Genomic DNA, 25921 nt, shown 5'->3' on the forward strand with positions numbered 1-25921 from the left:
TCCTGTGCACCCTCTCCAGACCCCTGCAGAGCCTTCCAGCTTCTAGGCTTGGAAAATTTCCCCAGGAGCCCATGAAAGTAACGTCACTAAGCGCTCTGCACACACAGGGCCCTGTCCTCTCTGGGGCCTCCTCTGGGCCCCATTCTTTTGCACCACCATCACTGCACTGATGGGAATCACCTGCTCCTGCATGTCTCCTGTCCTTGGGACTAGGACAGCATCGTCACTGTGTCTGTCCTCTAGGCCTTTGCGCACCGAGGATGATCTGACACTCTGAAAGCACCTGTAGCTTGCTGACTCCACGGCCTTGAGAATCTGCCAGCATAGAATGAAAACCCATGCAGCCAACAGCAGCATTTGAAACATTATACTGCTGCTCTGGAACTGAACTATCCCCAAATAATTAAAAATTACACACGGTGAGGGCTGATACAGAGTTTATTGAATTAAACTTTTCTATTTACAATTGAGATCACATCTACACACTATTTTGCTAGTCCACATGGGTACACTGTCTCTAATGAGTTTAAGACTTGTGATGAATGAGTTCAATCACACAGAAACTCACACCCTTACACTAACGGCTTTAAAACAGTAGTGCATACATTATAGTCTTCCTATAAAGCAGCTTTGATTAAAAACCACTAGTTTCAAAGATCAGTCTCTGATTTTGAAGACGAACAAAGACATACACTGTATGATTCTAAAATCTATGTTAGCCATTTTGTACAGCTGCTAGGTTATTGTAGTACAGTATATATTCTGTAAAAGGACACTGGTGAGGGAGGGGCACCAGACAGTTGGAGTCTCCCTCACACCCCCAAAACCTTTGGCAAGAGTTCTCATTGAAGATGAAAAAGACCCGGTGATACTCCAGCACTGTCACATCACTCCTCGGAAGTGACAGAAGCAGGCCCACGCCCTCCTTTGGCTCTACCACACTAGGGAAACTTGTAAGTGGTTCTGAGAGTAAGGGCATGGAGAATCAGCTAGAACAGGGGTAAGAAGGTCATAGGTGGGTAGGTAAGTAGGTGGGTACATGAAATGCCAGCCTGCTGTCCAACACCAGCGTACGTGTGCTTTGACTAGATGAACTCAGGAACGAACTGCCGCAGGCCTGCTCAATTCACCTTCCAATCAGAACAAGGATACTAAAAGTTAGCCCAGGCTTGCCTGTCTGCTACGCGTAGGTTCCACCAGTGATGAGGAGCTCATAGGCAGGGTCTCTACTCCGTCTGCACAACACGATGCAGGCGCACAGCATGCCCAACAGCTGCAGGAAGGAAACAGTAGGAAATGGCTGAAGCTCTTGGCAAGTGTGTATTTCTTTATTGGCAATGAAGGTTATTTCAAGTTTTAGTGACCCCCAAATTGTCAAAAAGCAGTAACAACAATGAAAGAGGGAATTTTTTATAAACACATGGTATTTAACAGAAGTAGCTAAGCACTAAGTGTCAGCTCTCTGCCCTATGTCCAGGAACTCTGTGAAGCCAGCACAGTCCAAGGCTATTTTACTGAAATGCCCCATTAAGGATACATAGTAGCCAGGCATGGTGGTGCATGCCTGTAATCCCAGCACTTGGGAGGCAGAAGCAGGCAAATCTCTGTGAGTTCAAGTCCAGCCTGGTCTACAAAGCGAGTCCAGGACAGCCAAGACTACACAAAGAAACTTTGTCTCCAAAAACAAAAACAAAACCAAAAAACCCCAAGCCAAACCAAACCAAACCAATACACAGTGGCACATCCCAAAGCAGTTTCTATGGTGATGGAAATGGCCTGTCTTTGTGCACATGTGGCTACTGAGCACTTGAAATGCACCCACGGCCACTGAGTTGCACTTTAAATGTTTAACTTCAATTACAATGTGGCTGTGGCTTCCATGTTAGACAGCACACGTCTAGAGAAACCTGTTTGACAGTGTCTTTTTAGACATCTGGATTTAGGGAAGAAAAGCTTCATTAAAAACCCACAAACCCTCATAAAAGTGAAAAGACAGCCTTAATGTCAAGAATGTATTTTGAAAGGCTTCTGCTTAGTAGTTACTACTTTTGATTCTGTGGTACTATTGACATAGTGTTTGTCAAGGGCCATTGCTTCTTCCTAATTTTCCATTTTAATAAGTACTTCTGGAGTAGCATATTGGGATAGAGACATGTTACACTGATAAACAAAAGGATTACACTAGATTATTAGAGAAAGTAATTCCAAAAGTCTCGACGCAATCTCTCACAAAATACAAACAGTAGCCAACGTTACTTTGCTGTTCTGAGTCCCCACGACAGGTGAAGGGCCTAAGTTACTGGACTTTAAAAGGCAGAGGACTCATTCACAACTCCTGCTGTTTTCCCAGAGACCACACCAGCATCAGGGACCCCAGATAACACCCCCATCCTCTGCTTGCCAGCTCCCCTTAAAGCACAACTAATACTTCTGCTATACGTATGAGAAACGGCTGGATACAAAACTAACTCAAAAAAAAAAAAATCAGTAGCCTTCCTATATACAAGTGATACAAGGCTGAGAAATAAATCAGAGAAACCACATCCTTCACAATAGCCACAAATAATATAAAGTATTTTGGTGTGACTCTAACCAAGCAAGTGAAAGACCTATAGGACAAGAACTTCAAGTCTTTGAAGAAAGAAATTGAAGAAGATATCAGAAGATGGAAAGATCTCCCATGCTCATGGATTGGTAGGATTAACATAGTAAAAATGGCCATCTTAGCAAAAGCAATCTACAGGTTCAACGCAATTCCCATCAAAATTCCAACAAAATTATTTACAGACCTTGAAAGAACAATTCTCAACTTTATATGGAAAAACAAAAAAACCCAGAGTAGCTAAAACAATCCTGTACAGTAAGAGCTCTTCTGGAGGCATCACCATCCCTGATTTCAAGCTGTACTACAGAGCAACAGTAATAGAAACCTCATTGTATTAATATTAAATCAGACAGATTGATCAATGGAATTGAAGACTCACAAGTAAATCTACACATCTATTGGCACTTGATTTTTGAAAAGAACCCAAAATTATGCAATGGAAAAAAGACAGCATCTTCAATAAATGGTGCTTGTCTAACTAATGTCTACATGTAGAAAACTGCAACGAAATCCATGTATATCACCCTGCATAAGACTCAAGTCCAAGGGCCGGGCGTGGTGGCGCACGCCTTTAGTCCCAGCACTAGGGAGGCAGAGGCAGGCGGATCGCTGTGAGTTCGAGGCCAGCCTGGTATACAAAGTGAGTCCAGGATGGCCAAGGCTACACAGAGAAACCCTGTCTCTAAAAACCAAAAAAAAAAAAAAAAAAGACTCAAGTCCAAGTGGATCAAAGACCTCAACATAAAACCAGAGACACTGAACCTTCACATCTGACATAGGGCTAATTTCCAAAATATATAATGAACTCAAGAAACTAAACAACAAACCAAATAATCCAATTAAAAATGTGGCACAGATCTAAACAGATAATTCTCAACAGAGGAAGCTTAAAGGGCCATGAAGCACTTGGAGAAATGTTTAACATCCTTAGTGATCAGGGATGCAAATCAAAATGACTCTGAGATTCCATCTTACACCATCAGAATGGCTAAGATCAAAAGCTCAAGCAGCAGCTCATGCTGGTGAGGATGTGGAAAAAGGGGAACACTCCTCCATTGATGCTGGGAGTGCAAACTTGTACAACCACTTTGGAAATCAGTATGTGCTTTCTCAGAAAACTGGGAATCAATCTACCTCAAGACACAGCTCAAGTCACCACTCCTGTGCATATACCCAAAGGACACCTCACCATACCACAAGAACACTTGATCAGCTATGTTCGTAGCAGCTTTATTCATAATAGCCAGAAACTGGAAACAACCTAGATGTCCCTTAAAGGACAAGAGAATGTGGTACATTTATACAAGAGTATTACTCAGCTATTAAAACAATGACATCATGAAATCTGCAGGCAAATGGATGGAACCAGAAAAGATCATCCTGAGTGGGGTAACCCAGACCCAGAAAGACAAACATGGTATGTACTCAGTAAGTGGATATTAGCCACACAGTAAAGTACAGGACAGCCCAGCTACACTCCACAGACACAAAGACACTAAGTAACAAGGATGGCTGGGGGGGGGGGGGGCAGGGGAGCACACAGGGATGCGTGAGTAGACATGGAGGATGGATGCGGGGGAGGGGAGAATGGATGCCAGGGATGGGAACAAGAGAGATCAGGTGGGAAGGAAGCACTGGGGGAAAGAACTGAAATGGGCAGGGGGTGGGGAAGGGCATCTCTGGGATGATCTAGAAACCTAGGGCAACGGAAACTCCCAAAACTCTATGAGGATGACCCTAGCTAAGACTCTTAGCAATGGAGAATATGGAGTCTGAACAAGCCATCTCCTGTAACCAGGCAAAACTTCCAATGGGGGTATTGGGCCACAAAACCTTCGACCTACAATTTTTCCTACAAGATGTGCTAGGGCAAAGATGAACAGAAATCGAGGGAGTGGACAACCAATGACTGGTCCAGCTTGAGACCCATGCCACGAGAGGGAGCCCACCCCTGATACTATTAATGATACTCTGCTATTCTTGCAGACAGGAGCTAGCATAACTGTCATCAGAGAGCCTTTGCCCAGCAACTGGGAGAAGAGGAGGGAGGGGAAACTGCAGTCAGGATGTAAAATTAACTAAAAACTTTAAAGGGTCTCTGTACACACAGGGGCAATCTAATTTCAGCAAATGCACCTGGTCTATACATGCAAACTCAGAAAGTCACGCTCTGCCTTCCATCAGCTGCTATTCCACCCATTTAGGCTGGGAGGCTGCTGCTTAAACCCATCAGCACCACTACATTAATATTGACCAAGCAGTGGCCGGGCGGGGGTGGTGCATGCTATTCACCCAGCACTCGGGAGGCAGAGGCAGGTGGATCTCTGAATTCAAGGCCAGGCTGGTCTACAAAGAGAGTTCCAGGGCAGCCAGGGCTACACAGAGAAACCCCATCTCAAAAAACCAAACCAAACTACTTACCAAGTGGCTGCTGACCTACAGCACCATACATGCTTTGGAAGCAGAGGTTGAAGATTTGCTAAATCTAATTCTAGCGTATCTACTACCAATTCTTAGAGAAATGTTATCAGGCAGTATTAAACTAAGCAATAAAAAAATACTAACATCATGGACTTGCCAGGAGGAGAAAAGTTCTCCCTTCTCATCCCCACCCACCTCACTTCATCTCAGCTGGGTAAATTCCACTGGGGCCACAGCCTCAAAATGAGGTCAAAATACATCTCATTTCTTTCCTTTCATTTTACTTAAGTCAACTTGTACAGACTTTAAAGCAACTTAAAAGGCACAAAAAAACCCTACTGATTGGAAATGAGACCATTTAACAGCATTAAGCTATATCCAGAAATGTCTTATTCTCACCATTAAGTATGACAGAACCACTTACAGCACTCCCCTGCACTAACACTACATTGATTACTGAAAATTTGCAACAAAAGACTTGGAAATATTACAGGAATTTAATAGCTTTATTACTTCTTAAAATGAGGCAAGGCTACACAGAGAAACCCTGTCTGGGGAAAAAAAATGAACATGTACCGTGTAATATTTAAGTCATGGGAAGCAATCTTTACCTAGGTCAAATAAAACACCAAATATAAAATCTGTTAAGAACGAAAAGTCAAAAAAAAAAAAAGAACGAAAAGTCACCAATGGATAGGGCATTCTCCACAGTCATGTGGAGAGCGGGGACTGACTCTGACATGAGCTCTGGTGCCCCATATTTGACCACCTCCCCTTGGTGGGGAGGCCTGGTGGCACTCAGAGAAAGAATAAGCAGGCTACCAAGATGAGACTGATAGCCTATGACCATATAGTGGGGGAGGAGGTCCCCCTCGGTCATAGGCCTAGGGGAGGGGAATGGGGTGAAAGCGGGAGGGAGAGAGGAACAGGAGGATACAAGTGATGAGTTTACAACTGAGTTGTAATCTGAATAAATTAATTAAAAATCATGCTTACTATGTAAAAAACTAACTGCTAAATAAAATGTTCTATGATAGTCTGTAGAGGTGGAGGAAAGTTAGGTATTTTCACACAAAATTAAGCAATCTTTGTCCTGGAAGCACTCTTTTCTGAGAAATAATGGCTAGTACCTATAAAAACTCACTTATATTCTTAACTCTTCAGTTTCACAGCCACACACTTTGCTATAAATAGACTATGACATGCAGAACAGAGAGCCACTACTTGACTTTGTAGGACAAAACTTATACAAGTACCTATTAACATCAATTGAAGTATTCCCCTAAAACGAGATAGTACATAGCCAAACAAGGTAAATATATATAACAAAAGATACCAATCTGCTTTTGAGAAACAAGATGCAAACTGTACGATTCTCTTTATACCTCACTTTGAACTGTGGTGGGGAGAACAGTTATAAAAACAAAAGTAGAGCCAGGAGTGGTAGTGCACACCTTTAATCCCAGCACTTGGGAGGCAGAGGCAGGCAGATCACTGTGAGTTCGAGGCCAGCCTGGTCTACAAAGTGAGTCCAGAAAAGCCAAGGCAACACAGAGAAACTCTGTGTCTCAAAAAACAAAACAAAACACCAAAACAAAACAAAAAAAAAAAAAACAAAAAAACAAAAAAACAAAAACCCAAAAAACAAAAATAGGAAGGGATGCTGTCATATTGAAGCCATTTGTTTTTATTTTTTGTACTATTGGGCTAGAGCGATGGCTCAGTGGTTAAGTGCACTTAATTGCTCCTGCAGAGGACCTTAGTTTGACTGCCAGCACCCCATATAGTGTCTCACAACCATCTGCAAGCCCAATGTGAGGGGATCCAACAAGCACAGACATGAACACATACAAAACATCTTGAAGAACTCACAGAAACTCAGAGAAATGAGCTGCCTCTACAAACAAAGGCGAGGGGGCTCAAGAGGGTTAGGGAGATGATTCAGCAGTTAAAGCTTCTGCCATGAAAGCCAAGACCAAAGCTCAGACGGCCAGATCCTATATAATTGCCAGGAGGGCCTAGCAACCCATCTGTAATTCTGGAGACCATGGAGGCCAGAATACAGCACATGATTCCCTGAAACTGAAATTACAGTTGTGTGCCGACATGTGGGTGCTGAGAATCACACCTGGGTCCTCTGAAGAGCAGCCAGTGCTCCTAACCACTGAACCATTTCTCCAGTCCCTGTCACTGATTGCCCCTCCCCGCAACTCATACCCTCACTTTACCAACTGAGCTATTTCTCTGCCTAGAGCATGCCCACTGGAAGACTCCAAAGATCAGCCATCAGTCTTCTTCATGTTGCCTGCTCAGCACAATCTCTCAAGAACTTAACAAAGAACTTTGATTTGTACTATTATTAGAACTTTAGATACAAAATTCCTAGTTGATTATTTGTCTATTTGCAAGAAAGCATAACATCATGTTGATTAATAAGCTGACAAGAGATATAAGAAAAATGTTAAATAAACCTTGTTATAATAATCAGCAAAGATTTTCTTCTTTCAGAGTTCTTTTTCTTTTTGGTACTAAACACACCTGGATAATTTAACAAGGCTAGAGCAAGGGTTAGTACATATTTCTTAAAGGGACACAGTAAATATTTTAGGCTTTTTAAACCAAGAAATTTGGTCTCTGCTGCAACTACTATTCAACTGTACCATTTTCTCTAGAGTGCCAATTAGTCAGGATTTTTAAAAAAAATCTAAAAATCTGATCTGAAAACTCAAATTCTTTCATTTATAACTGCAAACAAAATACTAATGGAATGAGAGTTCAGACTCTACTTTTCTATTGCCTCTCTGATGGTCATAGTGCCCTTGCTTTTCCTAATTTTAGCGGCAAAGCAAAGGAAAAGAATTAAAGAATCTCTAAGTATTCTTTTCTAGCTTGAAACTTCCATGTTATGTGACAAACATAAAGGCTACTGAGTCACCTCTGTCATCATTAGTTTTCCACTCAGAGCACCACTACATTTTGATACCAAAGGTTTAGAAGATTTAGAGATAGACTCTCTTCTTGGTTTTTCAAGACAGGGTTTCTCTGTGTAGCCCTGGCTGTCCTGAAAAACTCTCAGAGATCCACCTGCCTCTGCTTCTGCCTCCCCAGTGCTGGGATCAAAGGCATGGACCACCACCACCGAGCTACAGACACTTTTGTTTTGTTTTTCAAGACAGTGTTTCTTTGTGTAACAGACCCCTGTCCTGGACTCACTTTGTAGACCAGGCTGGCCTCTGACTCACAAAGATCCTCCTGCCTCTGCCTCCTGAGTGCTAGGATTAAAGGCGTGCGCCACCATGCCTGGCCCAGGCACTCTTTAAAAACATATTGGAGAGATGGCTCAGAGCTTATGAGCACTGGCTGCTCTTACAGAGGTAATGAGTTCAATTCCCAGCAACCACATGGTGGCTCACAACCACCTATAATGAGATCTGGTGCCCTCTTCTGGCCTGCAAGCACACATGCAGGCAGAATACTAATACTGTAAACATAATAAATAAGATCTTCTTGTTTAAAAAAAAATTGGGGGGAAATCTATTGTTTTGCTTGCAACCCAAGTTTTTTTTACTTTCCAAACCACTAGGTTTTGAATCTGCGAAAACTCAGAATCCCTGACTTAGCCTTCCTAATCTGAAAAACAAATAAAACCACGTATCTTTATAAACTACTACTTACATCGGGACACAGCTAGAGCAAGAGCTTCCATCATATACACAGCTGTGTACTTCCTGAGACATGATCGCTACACAATCCCAAAGCTTTTTGTTTCTTTCTAGTATGCACAGCTTTGTCATCACAGAAATTACCAAGAAAATGCGCAGGCCAGAATTCTACTTGGGAAGACTGCTGTTCTCCTATTTCACTGTTTTAGCTAAATGAACGAATTTACATACACAATCAAAATGTGGACTACATCCCTGCTGGATTACTGTTATGCTGAGCCATAACGTAAATGCTTGGGATGGCAGGGACTGCAGCAAATATGAAGCTAGGCTTTGGAATGAATCGTTTCATTGCTGTTTGAATACCAGCAAAATAAACAATCACCCTTTGCCATTTTAGAGGCACTTTCCAGTAAATATAGTAGTTTCTGCTCAAATGTGCAAAGAGCAGGAAAGCCAAACATCTTATATTTAAAGTAGCAATTATGCTTGTTTTAATGTAACAATTAAAAGGTGTCATAAAGTACATTTGAGGCTAGAAGCCTATTTCAAGAACTAAAAGCTTTGAAAAATACTCAGAAGCCGGGCATGGTGGCACATACCTTTAATCCCAGCACTTGGGAGGCAGAGGCAGGTGGATCGCTGTGAGTTCAAGGCCAGCCTGGTCTACAAAGTGAGTCTAGGACAGCCAGGGATACACAGAGAAACCCTATCTCAGGGAGAATAAAAAAAAAAAGTAAAAACAAAACTCAAGAACAGAAAAACAAGAAAGTGAAATAGTATTAAAAACAAAACAAACAAGAACAACAAAAAAAAACTGAAGTGAAAGCTTTCCACTTCCAAACTGAAATATAGCAGTATTTTTAAAGGTCTGTGGAGTTCTATCAAAATATTTGCCAGGAATACCCCACAGCATAAGTGTGTTATCTGAATGGTGCCCTCACTAACCAATACAGGAAAACAAAGCAGAGTCCCCTCTAATAATCCCTTCCTATAAACATCACTGGTTTCTTTGAACCATTTTTGGAAACTGGTGGCTGGTACGTGAAGATTTGCTCTGCTTAGTAACTAAAACCATCATGGCTGACATGAGAGAGCAAGCTGCCTGTGATACCAGCCTCTCGTGGCTAGCGCTGCTCACCTGAATAGCTGCGAAGGCCAGTGCTGCCCAGATAACATGCATCAGGATGTCTTGTAGCTTCTTTACAACCAGAGCCCGACAGCCCTGTAACACACAGCCTCGTCAGACTTGCTCTTAAGAGAAGAAGCTGCAGACGCCAATTACAGTCACTGACAGCCATGGAACCGAAAACAGCTAATGATTAAAACAACTTATAGATGCACAATTAAAACACAACACAATAAAATACCATTAAAGACAAGTTTAAAAGACTGAAAAGAAGTCCCAGCACAGTGACTAGATAGTGAAAAATAGTTCAAACTCACCTCGGCATAGAGGTCAGAGGGGCTGGCCAGGCTGCCATTACAGCTTTTAGCAGTCTCTCTGCAGCAACTAAGAGGAACACTCTGGTTTTTTGTTTCTTTGAACCAATCTGTATTTTCCCAGTCTGAATAGTTATGAATTCCACAACAGTGCAACTGGATGAGAGAGAGAAATTCCTTAGGTGATGCAGGTGTCTGTTGGGCTCTGTGCACAACAGAGCTTTAACAAGCTACTCCAGATCAGTGACACACAGAACTTTCTACAATAAAGAACACACAGCATCTGTACAGTCCAGCGTGTAGCCACTAGCCACATGAAGATGAAAGGAGCACTTAAAATGTGCTTAGTGTGACTGAAGAACTAGATTTTCATCTCAATTTAAATATGGCTATGAGTTCTAGATCTGTACATGAAAAGTACATTGCCTAAAAGAGGTATATTCTTATTAAAGAAATCTTTATATCTGGGGGAGAGGAGGGTACTGAGACTGACTTCATTATTTTAAATGGTGTCTATGCATGGATATGGGCATGCAAGTGCAGGTAACCACGAAAGCCAGGTGCCATGCCCTAGAACTGGAGTTACAGGTGGTTGGAAACTATGCAACATAGGTGAAGGGAACAAAACTCAGGCCCTCAGCAAAAGAGTGCATGCTGCTAAGCACTGGCCATCTCTCAGCCCCTCACACTTCACAGCTATCCAGCTGAGTTAATATAATTTCCAATGGCAAAATGCTTACGAAATTTTGTTTGGAATGTGTGTGGTTTACTTTTAAGAAAATAAAGAAAAAGTTGAAACGAGACTGACAAAAAGCAAGAAACATGGAGGCAGGGTAGTAGGCACACACTTTCTTATGGCTGTGAAGGTCCACTCAGCCCACACTCCCATAAAGAGAAGAGCTAGTTCCTGTGTGCCCATGTGTGAACAACCTTCAAGGAAGCTCACCTGTCTCTGTACATAGTCAATAGCACGGCTGGCAGCATCGGAGTTGGTCCCATTGTAGGTCTTATATACTTTCTGAATGCTTCGATCAACCTCATTCTCCACCTGAACCAAAAGAAAAGATTCCATCCCTCAAAAATACTGCTCAAAGTAACATCAGTCAAAGTTGCAACTAATATTCCTAAATAGCATGTTTGTAAGTTGCCAGAGTACTCTGTACACTTATGGTAAGAAAAAGATTTCCTGCTCCACTTAGATTCAAACTAACAGCAAACAGTTAACATCTATTAAATCACGCAGGTTAGTGGCCTTCAAAAAGACTATGCAAAAGAAGCTAGCATGACAAGCCACTCAAAAGGAACAAAGCAACAACTGTGCATTGGGCAGGTGCCACCCATGTGGATATCAAATGTCTACCAAAAAAATACAATTTGTATTTAGCTATATTGAGAAGAGAAGTTGCATAAATAAGCGCCAATTAACCTTAGGTATTTTAAAGCAGTAGCACCACTGAAATAAGCCAAATGAAAACGCTGACCCTGGTGGGATGAGTATCTTTTTTCACTTTACCTGAAAAGCTTACACCAGCTTTCAAAGCACTGTGAGTCACAGTGGACAACGTACCTTTGCTCTGTACACGTATCCCAAAACCACCACAACAACTTCTGTGACAAAAACCAAGAGCAAGATGAAGACAAACTGTAAAGAAACATGATCAGAAATTAAGTAGATTAATAAAGACAGTTCTAAATATTCTCGACTTAAAAAAATTATATGGCAAAAAATTATATGGGACAACCTCTAGAAGTTTAAGACAGACATCTACATCTACAGAGCTTCTCTCTCAGTTCATAAGGAGGACCAGGTAGAACAGTCAGTCCCCCATGGTCTGAATGTGTGGCGAGTGAAGGGTTAACTTACCGTGGCGAGCCCACAGCGACTCTCCCGGATTGTAGCACAGCAGCCAATTAGGCCAATAATGAAAAGCAAGGCTCCTACAGCTATGATCACCACAGCAGGGAAGAGTGTGTACACATCCTCAAAGAAGTGGTCATAGTCGTCATAAGTGATGAAGACATAGGCTCCCACATAGCAGAGAATGCCAGCTGCCCCCTGTAAAAAGCAGAGTGAACACACTAGTCTGAGTCCCACCACCACAGTTTTCCTGCTTTTTCCTAGGTTATAATTTCTTTTCTGAGACTCTTTCTGTGCATCCCAACTGACCTTGAATTTCTGCCCTCCTTGCTTGCACTGTTTTTTTTTTTTTTTTTCCCTTTTCTTTTCTTCTTCTTCCCCCCCCCCCCCCAAGACAAGGTTTCTCTGTGTAGCCCTGGCTGTCCTGGACTCACTTTGTAGACCAGGCTGGCCTCAAACTCACAGAGATACACCTGCCTCTGCCTCTGGGATTAAAGGCATGTGCCATCATGCCCAGCCCATCTGCACTTTCAAGTACCAGGATTGCAGTGGGCACCATCAGCTCGTCTTAGGTCGTGCTGGGATCTAACCCAGGCTGTGCTCATGTTATGCAAACACTGTACCAGCTGAAGCTTGTCTTCAACCTAGGAGGGTATAATTTAGTGAGAGTTCCATCACTCTTAAATCAGTAAAGCTGAAACATTCCTGACTCCTTATTAAAATTCTTTGGACATTTGGGAGTCATGGGTGCTGCAACACTTAAGGGGAAGGTGGATGCACAAGGCCTTACTCAATATCCAGGCCCCTTCTCCACGGGCATTTTATACATTCTCCATTACTTTTGGTTTGTTAGCACTGGGCCCCACCCAGCTCTGTGCTGACAGCTACCTGCATATAGATAAATAGACACACACTACTAGGACTTGCTAAACTGTTCTAAAAAGCAGAACTTGCAGAGCTTTCACACAAGTGGGATTACTCCATCTTTGAAAAATTAAACATAAATCCTTGAGCTTGCATACAGCTTCCACAGTTAACATTAATTACCATTCAACCCTCTGACCCTGGAAACTCAGTTCATGCTGAAGGCTGTGAGGTTCAGTAACCTGGACACCACAGCTCCAGCTTAGAACACATCATCACAGTCACTGTTGGATCTGCAAAAAGGAGGCTTCAGTAACCTGATTCATACACTCGTGCGTACACACACAGCGGCCCCCTCCCTCCCCCTCGGCCCCCCTCTCTCTTGCCCACTCACCCCCTCCCCCTCACCCCCTCTCTTGCCCCCTCCCCCTCAGCGCCCCCCCCTCTTGCTCTATAGACCAATCTAGCTTCAAACTCAGACCCACTTGCCACTGCCTCCTAAGTGCTGGGATTAGAGGCACATGTCACCAACGCCTGGCTAACACACGATTATTATTATTTTTTAAATGGGAAGAAACTTCAAACAATGCTCCAGTTATAGCCTAGCCTACCACTCTCACTGTAGACTCTATTCTTCATAACTGAATACACTAATTGAGAATAATAAATAAAAACTCGACTGAAGGAGATAACTTTTTTTTTTACACCATCTCTGCTGCACTGCTAGTTTCCCTAGCTGCTGATATTCTCACCCTAACAAGGATTCTCCAGATTCAGGGTGCTGCAGTCACACCTCCTCATTTCTGCCTCAAGTCCCAGCTAACTCACTCTCAACCTCCTTACAGTACCTCGATGTCACCTTACTGAAGCACTTGTCTTAACCTGGGCTACCCTTAATCTTAATCCCTGACTCTCCCCTCACCCCTAAATATGTTCTTTATAAGAATTATTGTTGTTAAAAATACGAACAGGGCAAGGCCTAACTTGCATAAAATGCAGATTATGCAAATTTTTGTTTGTTTTTGGTTTTTCAAGACAGGGTTTCTCTGTGTAGTCCTAGCTGTCCTGGAATGCACTCAGTAGACTGGGCTGGCCTCAAACTCAGACTCTGTTTCTCTATATACCTCCTGGGCACAAACTGTGCCTGTTTACCTTCCAGCTCTGCGCCACCATATGTGTCAGTTCAAAGACTGCCTGGCATGAGCAAGTATCAAAGTTTACAGAGTAAAGCTCACCGTAACCTCCACCTCTGCCTAAAGGATAGCTAGCTGTGGTTGGCTTGTATGTGTTGTCCCATCAGTGCAGTCAGGTCACTATTCAAATACAATCCGGAAACTAATTCAGTTTACTGGATTTTGATGGCCACAACGTCTGGGACAGACTGTAAGCAGTAATTAGTAAGTAGTACACCATTAAAACAAAGGCTATACTAAGAGCTACTAGGCCTGTTGAAATTCACAAACACATTTGCTTTTGGGATATGTCACTGTGGGATGAGAAAAAAAGACAAGGCTTAACAGTTTAGAACTATGTGGACTCTGTAACAATGCTTGTTGGGTTGGTTTGGTTTGGTTTGGTTTGGTTTTTCAGGCCAGAGCTTCTCTGTGTAGCCTTGGCTGTCCTGGACTTTGTAAACCAGGCTGTCCTGGAACTCACAGAGATCGCTTGCCTCTGCCTTCCCAAGTGCTAGGCATGTGCCACTGTGCCCAGCTTGTAACAATGCTCTTATTAAAACATTTTCTCAACTACATATATATTCACAAACATACCTATACACACATTTTACTAAAGCAAATAATCTTCAAACAGAGTTAGAAGAAATCTTAAACATGAATTACTAATTGTGCCCACCACTTGCACTAAGCTAACTTTACACAAGAATCATTCCTTTAGAGTTATTTCTTAAAAGATTTATAGGGAGGAGGTGAAGGCATGGTGGCACGTGCTTTTAAGCCTAGTACTCAGGAGGCTAAGGCAGGTAGACTTCTATGAGTTCAAGGCCTGCCTGGTCTACACAGTAGTTCAAAGTGTGTGAGGGCTACAGTGAGACCCTGCCACAAAGAGAGGGTAGGGGCTAAACGGAAATTGTGGCAAATGTCTCAAAAATAGAACAAAAAAGTTTTAATTAAAATGACCTTGGGAGGTGGTGGTGGCAAGAGAGAAGGCTGCACATGCTGTTTTCCGTGGACCCAAGGTTCAGTTCCTGCACCCACATCTCCACGAGATTCGACATCCTCTTCTGGACTCTACAGGCCCCTGGTCTTGTGCACATATACTCACACCCCACCCCCAAATTTAAAATAAAAATAATATTGTTTAAAACTGAATTCATCACCAGAGAGATGCTCAGTGGTTAAGAGCCTGTACTGCACTTCGGGAGGATGACATGAGTATGGTTCTCAGTATCCACACTGGGCAGCTCAAAACTGCCCACAACTCCTATTCGTGTTCTGGGCACTCCAGTGCCCTGGTCTAATCTCCACAGGCAACCACATCCACATGCACACACATCCACACACACCCATGTAATCAGAAATAAACCCCCTTAAAATTTACTCAGGTGTTTTGTTTGTTTCTATTTAAGCATAGTGTACCAAACCCAGCTAGTAAATGAAGTGTTTTTGTTTTGTTTTGTTTTGTTTTGTTAAGCTTAGATAAATTTGAATTAAAAAAATGTAACAAGAGGGCTGGAGAGATGGCTCAGAGGTTAAGAACACTGTCTGCTCTTCCAGAGGTCCTGAGTTCAATTCCCAGCAACCACATGATGGCTCATAACCATTTATAATGTGATCTAATGCCCTCTTCTGGAATGCACATGTACATGCAGGCAGAGCACTGTATACATAATAAATAAATCTTAAAAAATTGCAACAAGAGGATAATGCACACTCAAAATTAATATAAAGTATAGGGCACTGAAGAACCACTTGCATTTTAGAAGTAAAGTGATGAGTTTTTAGCCTAAAGAGACATCTATGAGATTCATACTAAGTATGCCTGGGATAATGAAAGGCCTTGGGCTGCTCCTCTCAAACCAGAGTGAGGCATCCATCTGAAACTAAGTGCAAGAATGTAGAAAACAAATCAAAACTAGATGCAACGAATCCAATGGAAAGTGAGGCAGGAGATCCCACTTGTGAATACTGCTTACTGTCTGAGAGATGACAGATGCTGCACACCATTCTCACAGGACAGAAGAGCATCACTGGGAAGTAATGGAGCATTTAGACACACCAAGTGGACACTGCACTCACTGCTGACAGTGACAGTATAAACAGCAGTACTTGTCTCTTCTAAATGACTTTTGAAAATATAAAGTAGGTGTTTGCTTCAAACAGTGGCTGAAAAACCTAAACAATTTTAAGTATCTGCTTTAATGACACCCAAACAAAGCTAAACAAGTAAGGTAAATAGCAATTTGTAAGGTCGGCAGCAGAGGAGCATAAGCAGTTCCTACTAGTGATGGGAACTTTGTCCTCACTCTGATTTTTTTTTTTTTTTTTTTTAAGATTTATTTATTTAACACCTGCAGGCCAGAAGAGGGCACCAGATCTCATTATAGATGGTTGTGAACTGCCATGTGGTTGCTGGGAATAGAACTCAGGACCTCTGAAAAAACAGTCAGTGCTCTTAACCTCTGAGCCATCTCTCCAGCCCAGTCACTCTGATTTTTAATGTGTAACATTATTAGAAAAGTTACAGAAAATTAAAAGATAAACTTGGTTAGATCCTCAGTTTGTAGGAGGGGGGTCATTGATGGGATTGGATCAGGACTTTGCCAACAAAGCAGCTGCAGAGGAGAAGGGGAGGGAGGAGAGTGTAGCAGCAGGGCAGAGCTGCTGATAGTCACCTCTGAGACAGTCTGGGCCTGTCAGGATGATTTGTGCCAGGGCAGTGTACTAAAAATAGCCATTCTTTTTACAAAGAAGTAAAGGGGAATTTAGAGGAAAACAAGAATCTTTTTTTTTTTTTTTTTTTTTTTTTTTTAAATGTCCCCATGTTTTAAAAGTCACAGAAGTTTAAAACTTCAGGCAGGCTGGTGTTTTTCTGTTAACTGAACTGTTCTTCTACAAATTGAACTATTGGGTCTCTAAGTGAATGTGTTCAAGAAGAAATTTCATTCTTACATAACATTGCTGTTTTGAGGTTTACAAACCAAGGTTGGTGTTGGTTTTGTTTTGTTTTGTTTGGGGGGGATGTTACTCAACTCCTCTATAGGGATAAAAAAGATGAGCCAGTGAAATCCTAAAACCCATAAAACTATTTAATTCCTTCTTTTTCATCAAGCACTGAGACCTGCCTCTGGAAAATGGCAATGGTAAAACTAAACAGATCTGTTTAAAACTGGGAGATAACATTGCTCTGTTGTCAGTTTATCTATATGGAAATCCAGAGCCATGACAATGGAAGCTTCCTGCAAAACATGAGAACGAGAATGAGGCGACAGAGTCACTGTGGGTGTGTGTGTCAAGAGACACAGGGATCACACCTACTTACAACTGCAAAAATGGGGTCCACCTCAACTTCACTCAAAGCTCAGAGCCTAATGATTTCGCTTCCCATAAGCTGTTCCTCCAGAATGATGTCTGACTCAAAGAATCAATTGGTAAAGAATAGAAATTTGGGAGTGAGAAATAGTCAAAAAGAGAAAAACTGGTTAAAGACTGTACTCTAAACATTATAAAAAGCAGTGGAGAATCACAAACATTCAACATATACCCATATTTAACATTTAATTCTCAGTTTCTGTGTAGCCATATTAGATTTATATGTACCTCACTACTTTCCTGCAAGAAGTTATTGGTAATTCTGTGCAACTCATTTCTGGAAGAAAGTTTCCCAGAACTTTACCCTCCTGCAATTAAGACTACCTAAGACATCGAAAATCTTTTTGTTTCTATCAGGCTTACTCTGATCCCTTAATCTTAGCTCACGTATTTCACTGACTCTCTTGCCATCTTTCCAATGACCATGAAAAGACTACCCCAGAAACCTTCAGCACTCCCTCAGAAATCAAGGCCACCTTTTGAAGCTCCTGAGATAATGACATTTTCTACTTGACAAATTGGTCCATAATGAAGTAAAACAGGATTCAACTTATACCAGAGAAGTATAGAGTAGTACAAAAGCATCTTTTTGAAAAACAATCGGCAACACATAGCAACTTTAGCCTTTATAACCTAATAGCACTTCTAGAAATCTGAAAGTACATAAAATGGAAACAGTGTCTTGTACAATTGTCAAAACACCACCATAAAATGGCAACAGCAAAATAAAAAATCTAAACCCTAAGAAGGGAGCTTGCACTATAGCCTGGAAACACTGAGAATATAACTTAACATGTGTATAGTGCAGGAAACTACCCATCTTAGTGCACAGACATTTTTAAGAAATAGTTGATACTGTCTGAGCGATGATATTGAGGGTTTAGTTGTTTTTAATATATTTAAGTTCACACACACACACTCTTGCAAAATTACCTTTAAAGTTAAGACTGTTGTGTGTGTTTGTGTGTGTGTGTGTGTGTGTGTGTGTGTGTGTGTGTGTGTGTGTGTGTGTGTTTTCCAGATTAATTCCTAGATCTGTTTGCCCTGAAACACATAAAAGAGGCCTCTCTTCAATCCTACATTTTAGGTGCCTGTCAATTGCTCCCATTTGTCACTATTTTTAGGTTTGACTTTGATTTATCCTTTAGATATTTTCTGATGAATACTTCTTTTTGGTAAAAATTCTTTTATCATATTACCAAAAAGAAAACTTTGTCAAAGCCCACTTGGAATGTCAATAAGCTACCAGTGTCACTGACATCACGGCTTAAATATTTAATCCTTTTAAACTGTCATTCTGATGACATTGCAAAGGTCATGATCAATTATACTGTATTTTTCCTTCTGAGTTGGTCATTTATATTTACTGCTGATTCGGTCAATCCAGTGTATGACTACCATCAGTTGAGAGCCTCAAAGTTAAATCGCAATTGAAACTGGAGACAGACTACTTCACCACAGATAAGCTGCTGCAACAGCGTGGAAACGGCTATTTTAGACTTGCAAGCTTCTAAGGTAATAACTGACTTTTTACTGTCTGGGTGGGATGGGACAACAAAGGGTCTTAAAACACAAGCTGAAACTCCATGTTTGCAGTTGGCCCCTGGAGCCTGCTCCTCCTCCCTCACATATAACCTATACGCCTTTACTTAGTAATCCGAACATGCCAAGTAAACCCTGTCTTTATGACCTAGCTACTCCTGCAGTACTCAGTTGCCTCACTTCATTTAATCACTCCCAAACCAGCTTCTTATATCCACACAGAACTGTACTTCCTTAGAGAAGCCTCTGCAAACTTCGAACGGTTACCAGATCACATCCACACACTGGCCTAACTTTCTGAACTTTTCCTGGGTCTTCAACCGCCTGTCTTGCTCCACTTGAAAGTTCTGTAAGAACTTTTTGTAGAACAGGTGTGCAAATGCTCATATTGTATATAACAATTCTCCTTAGTTATATCCATTCACACAGGGAAATAAGCTCTTTTAAAAACAGGATACATTTTATATAGCTTTCAGCCTGTCTTTATAGAGGTTATTTCATAGGAGTATAAATGATGCTAGAGCAGGTGCTCACACCATAGAGGTAATGATGCTAGAGCAGGTGCTCACACCATAGAGGTAATGATGCTAGAGCAGGTGCTCACACCATAGAGGTAATGATGCTAGTGCAGGTGCTCACACCATAGAGGTAATGATGCTAGAGCAGGTGCTCACACCATAGAGGTAATGATGCTAGAGCAGGTGCTCACACCATAGAGGTAATGATGCTAGAGCAGGTGCTCACACCATAGAGGTAATGATGCTAGAGCAGGTGCTCACACCATAGAGGTAATGATGCTAGTGCAGGTGCTCACACCATAGAGGTAATGATGCTAGTGCAGGTGCTCACACATAGAGGTAATGATGCTAGAGCAGGTGCTCACACCATAGAGGTAATGATGCTAGAGCAGGTGCTCACACCATAGAGGTAATGATGCTAGAGCAGGTGCTCACACCATAGAGGTAATGATGCTAGTGCAGGTGCTCACACCATAGAGGTAATGATGCTAGAGCAGGTGCTCACACCATAGAGGTAATGATGCTAGTGCAGGTGCTCACACCTGGCCGGACTTCTCCCCACTCAAGTTGTAGTGTTACTATTTCTTCTCATTACAGACAAAACAAACACAAGATTAGAAAGGCTACAAGCATGGACAACGTTTTCTCTTACAGCCCCTGTAATGTCTAAAATAAATATGTGCAAAGTAAATACCAGCCAGATGGTTTTTATGAGAGAATAGATAAAGTCATCTGTGTGACACAGGACTTGATTAAGTACCAATAAACCTACCAGAATAAAAGCGCGGTGCCAGGAAGTACTGACTCAGGGCCGTGGAGATGGCTCAGGGTACAGTGCCTGCTACATAAGCAGGACTCTCCAGAATCCATGCGGAAGAGGGGATGTCCTGGCACTCTTACTAGGAGATGACAGGAAGTGAACGGCTGAGACAGGAGCGTCCCAGGAGCTGTGGCTAGCTAGTGTGGGTGTGCAATGGCCAACAAAGAAGAGAGCCTGGCTCAGATTTTTATTTTTGTTTTTCAAGACAGGGTTTCTCTGTGTTGCCCTGGCTGGCCTGGACTTGCTTTATAGACCAGGCTAGCTTCGAACTCATAGCTTCACCTGCCTCTGCCTCCCGAGTCCTGGGATTAAAAGGATGAGTCACCACCACTTAGCTGAGACAAACTGTCTCTAACAACATGGAAGACTGATCTGAGGTTATCCTCTGGCCACTAAACTAAGATCCTTCATTTAAACATGATGAAGTCTCTGACTTAGTAAACTAAGAACTCTGTCTGACCCTGTACAAAGGTGCATATTATCCCGATAAGTATTTTAACAGCCTTCAAAGGTAGTCTTTTACCTCAAACCCATGTAACCTTTAATAAATGCTCACGAACCAAGTACTAATACACTTACATTTAAAGCTACACTGCTGTATAAAAACAGAAGATTCAGAACTGGAAAAATGGCTCAGAGATTAAGAGCACTCGCTACTCCCCCTGGTCCTGAGCTCAATTCCCAGCACCCACAATGCAGCTCACAACGGTCTTGAACCCCAATTCCAGGGACCAGACGTGCTCTTATGACCACGAATATCAGGCATGGAAGTGGTGAAGACACACATGCAGGCAAAACACCACACATATAACATTTTAACCTTTTGTTTGATTGTTTGTTTGAGACAAGGTTTCTCTGTGTAGCCTTGGCTGTCCTGGACTCACTTTGTAGACCAGGCTGGCCTCGAACTCACAGTGATCCGCCTGCCTGTAACATTTTAAACTTTTAAAACATTTTTTAAATGTTGAGTTACCCTTAAAAAAGAAAAACCTAAGACACAAACTGTACACCCCTTTCACTTGTCTAAAGTGATCACTCCAGCCATACCCCTAATATGCTAGCAATCTGCTCGAGAACTGAGTTTGAGAAATGGCTGTCTCAGGCCGCTGCCACCAAGTCTGATGCCTTCATCCCACCCTCAGGACCCGCACAGTAGGAGAGAAGCAATATCTTGCAAGCTGCCCTCTGACCTACACACATGCATGTTGTGAAATGTACAAATGTGTTACTGCACAAATGCCCACATGCACGAGGAAAAGAAGCAACTGTCTCTTTTTTAAGAGCTACACTGTCCAAACTACACTAATTCTACATTAATAGGTTTGGCCGTCGGATTATTTAAAGCCTGAGGACTGGCACCACTCTATTTCCGTATCACAGCTCACCGGACAGACTGCCAAAGAAACCAGTATATGAAGATAGAAGGTTCTGCCTAAGCAATTAAACGTTAACACTTATCAAGGATCAACCAGCACCAAGAATGAGAGCCAGTGTGAGTAAGCTGCCCAGGGGAATCTAAACTTGATGAACCTGATATGCTCTGTCAGTGCAGAGGAGCCTTACTTTACCAGTTACACATGTCTAGGTTTATAAGGAGGGAGGGGCCACCTATAAGAACACACTCAGTACAAACTGATTACAATCTCTCAGGAAAAATCTGTTAACAAGTTAATGTACTTCCTCCTTCATGACTTAAACTCTTAAACAGATAAGCTAAATGGTATAGTTTAAGTGTGGGTGCAGTGTCTAACATTAATGGCAAAGTCAGTATATTTGAGAGAAAAGAGCCTCTAATATGGTCTAGCAGTGATGTCCCCGAGCCTCGCGGCTTTCCCAAATCTTTTGAAGTCACACTCTCCTCTAACACCATGGGCTCTAGCAATGGGACAGCCACCTGAGTTTGAACACTGGCCCTGCCACATCTTGGGTGTGTTACCCTAACTCCCTAAGCTTTGATGCTCTCACTGGTAATATGCACAGCAGCACTCCCTGCCGAATCACACTCATGTAAGTTCCTATCACAATGGCTAACAAGCAGAAAGAACTCAACAGTTACTAGTACTGTCAGATCCCAAAAGCTTGCTGCACGCTAATAACGTCAGTGGTCTCCACTACAACACTATGCTATTTCCCCCTGTTGTCTGCTTAACTTCCTTCTCAAATCTCACAAAATTTTACTATTACTAACTCGAATAAAAGGTAAACGAAGCTGGCTGGTGGTGGTGGACGTCTTTAATCTCAGTGCTGAGAGGCAGAGGCAGGTGGATCTCTGAGTTCAAAGCCAGCTTGGTCTACCGACTGAGTTCCAGGACAGCCAGAGCTACACAGAAAAAAAAAAAAAAAATCTTGTCTTGAAAATAAGCAAAACATGCCGGGCATGGTGGCGCACGCCTTTAATCCCAGCACTCGGGAGGCAGAGGCAGGCGGATCGCTGTGAGTTCGAGGCCAGCCTGGTCTACAAAGTGAGTCCAGGATGGCCAAGGCTACACAGAGAAACCCTGTCTCGAAAAACAAAAAAAAAAAAAAAAAAGAAAAAGAAAATAAGCAAAACAAAAAGGTATACTAAATGAACAATATGTCAGCCTCAGCAAAAACTCACTAAGAAGTTCACAAGGTAACTTTCACTGGAGTAAATATGCTTAATTTCCAAAGATTCATAAGCAATTGGCTGGAATTATTAACTGATATTATACATACAACATGTAATACATATTCTGATTCTCTTTTTAAAATGCCTCCTGTATTTCCAGTGTTTTCTCACATTAACACATCTAGGCTCTGAGTGTGAATGGCCTAGAATTCACCTAATAAGACTCTACAAAACCAAATACTTCCATAAACCCACAAGAAACTACTGTGGATACGAATATCCATAACAACTGAAGAGGATACAAATATCCACCTCAAGCCAGGCCCTATAGGACACACCTTCAATCCCAGCACTCCGGAGGCAGAGGCAGGTGGATCCCTCTGAGTTTGAGGCCAGCCTGGTCTACAGAGTAAGTTCCAGAACAGTTAGAGCTACACAGAGAGACTCTGTCTCAAAAAATAAGTAGATAAAATAAATAAAATTTAAAAAACAACAAAATTTCGGTCTCTTAAGTGTCTCATTAGCTACAAGGTGTTTTTCCTCTGGGGAATCTCTGAAAACACATTTTTTTTTTTTCTTTTAAAGAGGCATGTAATTTAAAGTATGAGGAACATCTGTTCTAAATGGGGAAAAATCTCAGGAATTCCAATGCCACACAGGTGATTTCAAGCAGTTCAGTCTGAGTCCAATCACGAACCTCCTGCACAGCGCTAAGAACGTCATTTAAGCTACCAGCAGTCGGGATATGAAAGGTTTCATTCTCTGTTAGGGGCAAGAGGAATGAGAAGACTCTTTCCAGAATAGATGTGCATATTTTCCGAGATAGGAGATGAGTGGGAACCAGTGGGGGTGGGTGACGGAACACTAAAGTATGCTCTGTGGAACTGTTCAGAGATTATCCTGGGTACTGTGGACAGAGAAACCTGCCCCGGCAAGGGTTTATAACAAAGGGAAAAGGAAAAGCGACTAGCCTGAGGACACTAGGGTGAGTTGGGTCCCAAATCATCACTAGTGTGCCATTAACTAATAATTTATCAGAACACACCCAACACTACTGTGTGGGTTACACTAGCAGACTTTCACTTACAATACCAAGGCAAACAGGCTGAACCCTGTTCTAATGTTAAGCTGTTGCGTGTTATTTATTTAAAAAAAAAAAAAAAGATGTGATGGAAGACATGTTTAAAAAGATTTTTTTTCTGGTGCAAAGTCCAGAAGGATTTAAGAAGAGGAGAGAGGGCCAAACAACAACAGGTTACTACAAACTACAGCCCTGGTGAGATAAGGGCTAACCCAAGATAGGACAGATAATAAACACTTTTTCTGGGGTCCGGTACCATCCGCCCCCCACGCCGCTCCAAAGGCAACCCATTATAAAAGTGAATTCGTTGCTTAAAAAAAAAAAAAAATCCCGTGGCAGCGGAAACATTTAAAAGGCTTTATAACCTCAGGCTACCCACCCGCGTGACAGCGATTTTCTTGATCAAAGAAATGGTCTGCTGTCTCAGGCTGACAGTCCTTTCAGCTTTCTGGGCTGGGTAGCAGCCAAGCAACGCTATACAAAGAGCTCTAAGCCGAAAATTCCTGGCCCGGGACTGGCCCGGCGTCCCCACGTAGCCGCAACACAACCTGGGGACGGCCACGGGCTCTGCGAGGCCTCAGACAAAAGACAGCGGAACCCGGCTCACCGGGGAGTGTCCCATTTCGGGCCTGGCGTCCCGACAGACTCAGCGCGGAGAGCGTCCCGCAGGCTGCTCCGGTCGCGGCGACCCGCGTAACCCTGGCCCGGGGCCAGCGAGCCGGAGCCCCCGAGGCTTCCGGTCGGCACCCCCCGCCCCACCTAGGGCTCCGGAGCCGCACAGCCCTGGCGACCCCTCGGCTGGCTCCCGAGCACCGCCCGGTGCACCCGCGCCGCGCAGAGGCCTCTCCCCCGGCCGGGGCCGCCCGCCAGCTCACCCAGAAGATGAGGTTGAGGAAGACCAGCACGGTCTTGGAGGAGGTGATGCCGCACTGGCCCATGGTGCCGGCGGCCGGCGGAGGCCCGGCTGGGCGAGCGGAGGGGCGCTCACCGAGCGAGGAGGCAATGGCGGCGGCGGCGGTGGCGGCAGCGGCTCCGCTGAGAACTGCTGGGCCTGAGCCGCGCTCCGGCAGCCCCCCGCGCCGCCGCGCACCGCCCCAGCAAGCACCTCGCGGCTGCGTGCAGCCCGCCGCAGCCCCCCTAGGCCGTTCCCAGGCAACTGAGTCCCGCGTCTGCGGCCGCCTCAGCCAATCATTGCCGCGGAGGTCGAGCCGGCCTCGCCTCTTAAAGGGGCCGACGCCGCTTTTCTCCCCCACCCCACCTCCTGGCCTCTGACCGTCCTTGAGTGTGGATTCTCCTCTTTGGGGGGAAATTTTAGCGGGACAGCCAATGTCCCTCTTGTATTGAGTGACTTTTTACTAGACCAAATGATTCACAGACCACAGAACTCTGTTCTTTTAACTACTGTTCCCTAAAAAAAAGCCCACCACATCACATGGGGAATTTTCCTGACCGCGGATATCTAGGCAGCACTCCATCTAAGTTGGGGAGAAGTGCTGTGGACGTCAATACAAGCCAATGAAAATTTTGGTATGCCAGAAGCTCTGATAGCTCAGGGAAAAATCATCAGAAAGGAGGAAACGCTCCCGGGTAATACATTTGGACTGAGATTTGCAATTACAGATACATCTTCCTACCTGGCGACATTTAGCGCACTTCCTTCAAATTTAGGTGAATTGTAGCGATTAACACCATTAAAAATAGCATGTGTGTGTGTGTGTGTGTGTGTGTGTGTGTGTGTGTGTGTCTGTCTGTCTGTCTGTCTGTCTGTCTGTGCGTACCCACAAGCATCCCACAGCAAGGAGGCGAAGGTCAGAAGACAGAAGACAACTCTGGCAATCAGTTCTCTCATTCTACCATGTGACTCCCAGGTCATCAGATTTGGTGGCAATGCCGCTGCCTCCGCTGAGCCGGCTCTGAAGGCTGCAGTTAACACGCAGTGCATATTAGATTCTTTTAACTATTAGTTCATT

At 43.2% G+C, this 25921-nt stretch overlaps 1 protein-coding gene across 1 annotated transcript; it reads right to left on the minus strand.

The window, feature by feature from the left end:
- Nucleotides 1–825: 825 nt before the first annotated feature.
- On the minus strand, nt 826–24962 carry Tspan3 (tetraspanin 3). The gene is made up of 7 exons (XM_051156496.1): nt 24827–24962; nt 11996–12187; nt 11699–11773; nt 11078–11179; nt 10135–10287; nt 9830–9913; nt 826–1273 (listed from the first exon to the last, which is right to left on the minus strand). The coding sequence occupies exons 1-7, from the start codon at nt 24887–24889 to the stop codon at nt 1181–1183; spliced, it is 762 nt and encodes a 253-aa protein (XP_051012453.1). The 5' UTR covers nt 24890–24962; the 3' UTR covers nt 826–1180.
- Nucleotides 24963–25921: the final 959 nt, after the last annotated feature.

The sequence above is a fragment of the Acomys russatus genome, chromosome 14, assembly GCF_903995435.1.
Source record: "Acomys russatus chromosome 14, mAcoRus1.1, whole genome shotgun sequence".
Classification (NCBI taxonomy): Eukaryota; Metazoa; Chordata; class Mammalia; order Rodentia; family Muridae; genus Acomys; species Acomys russatus.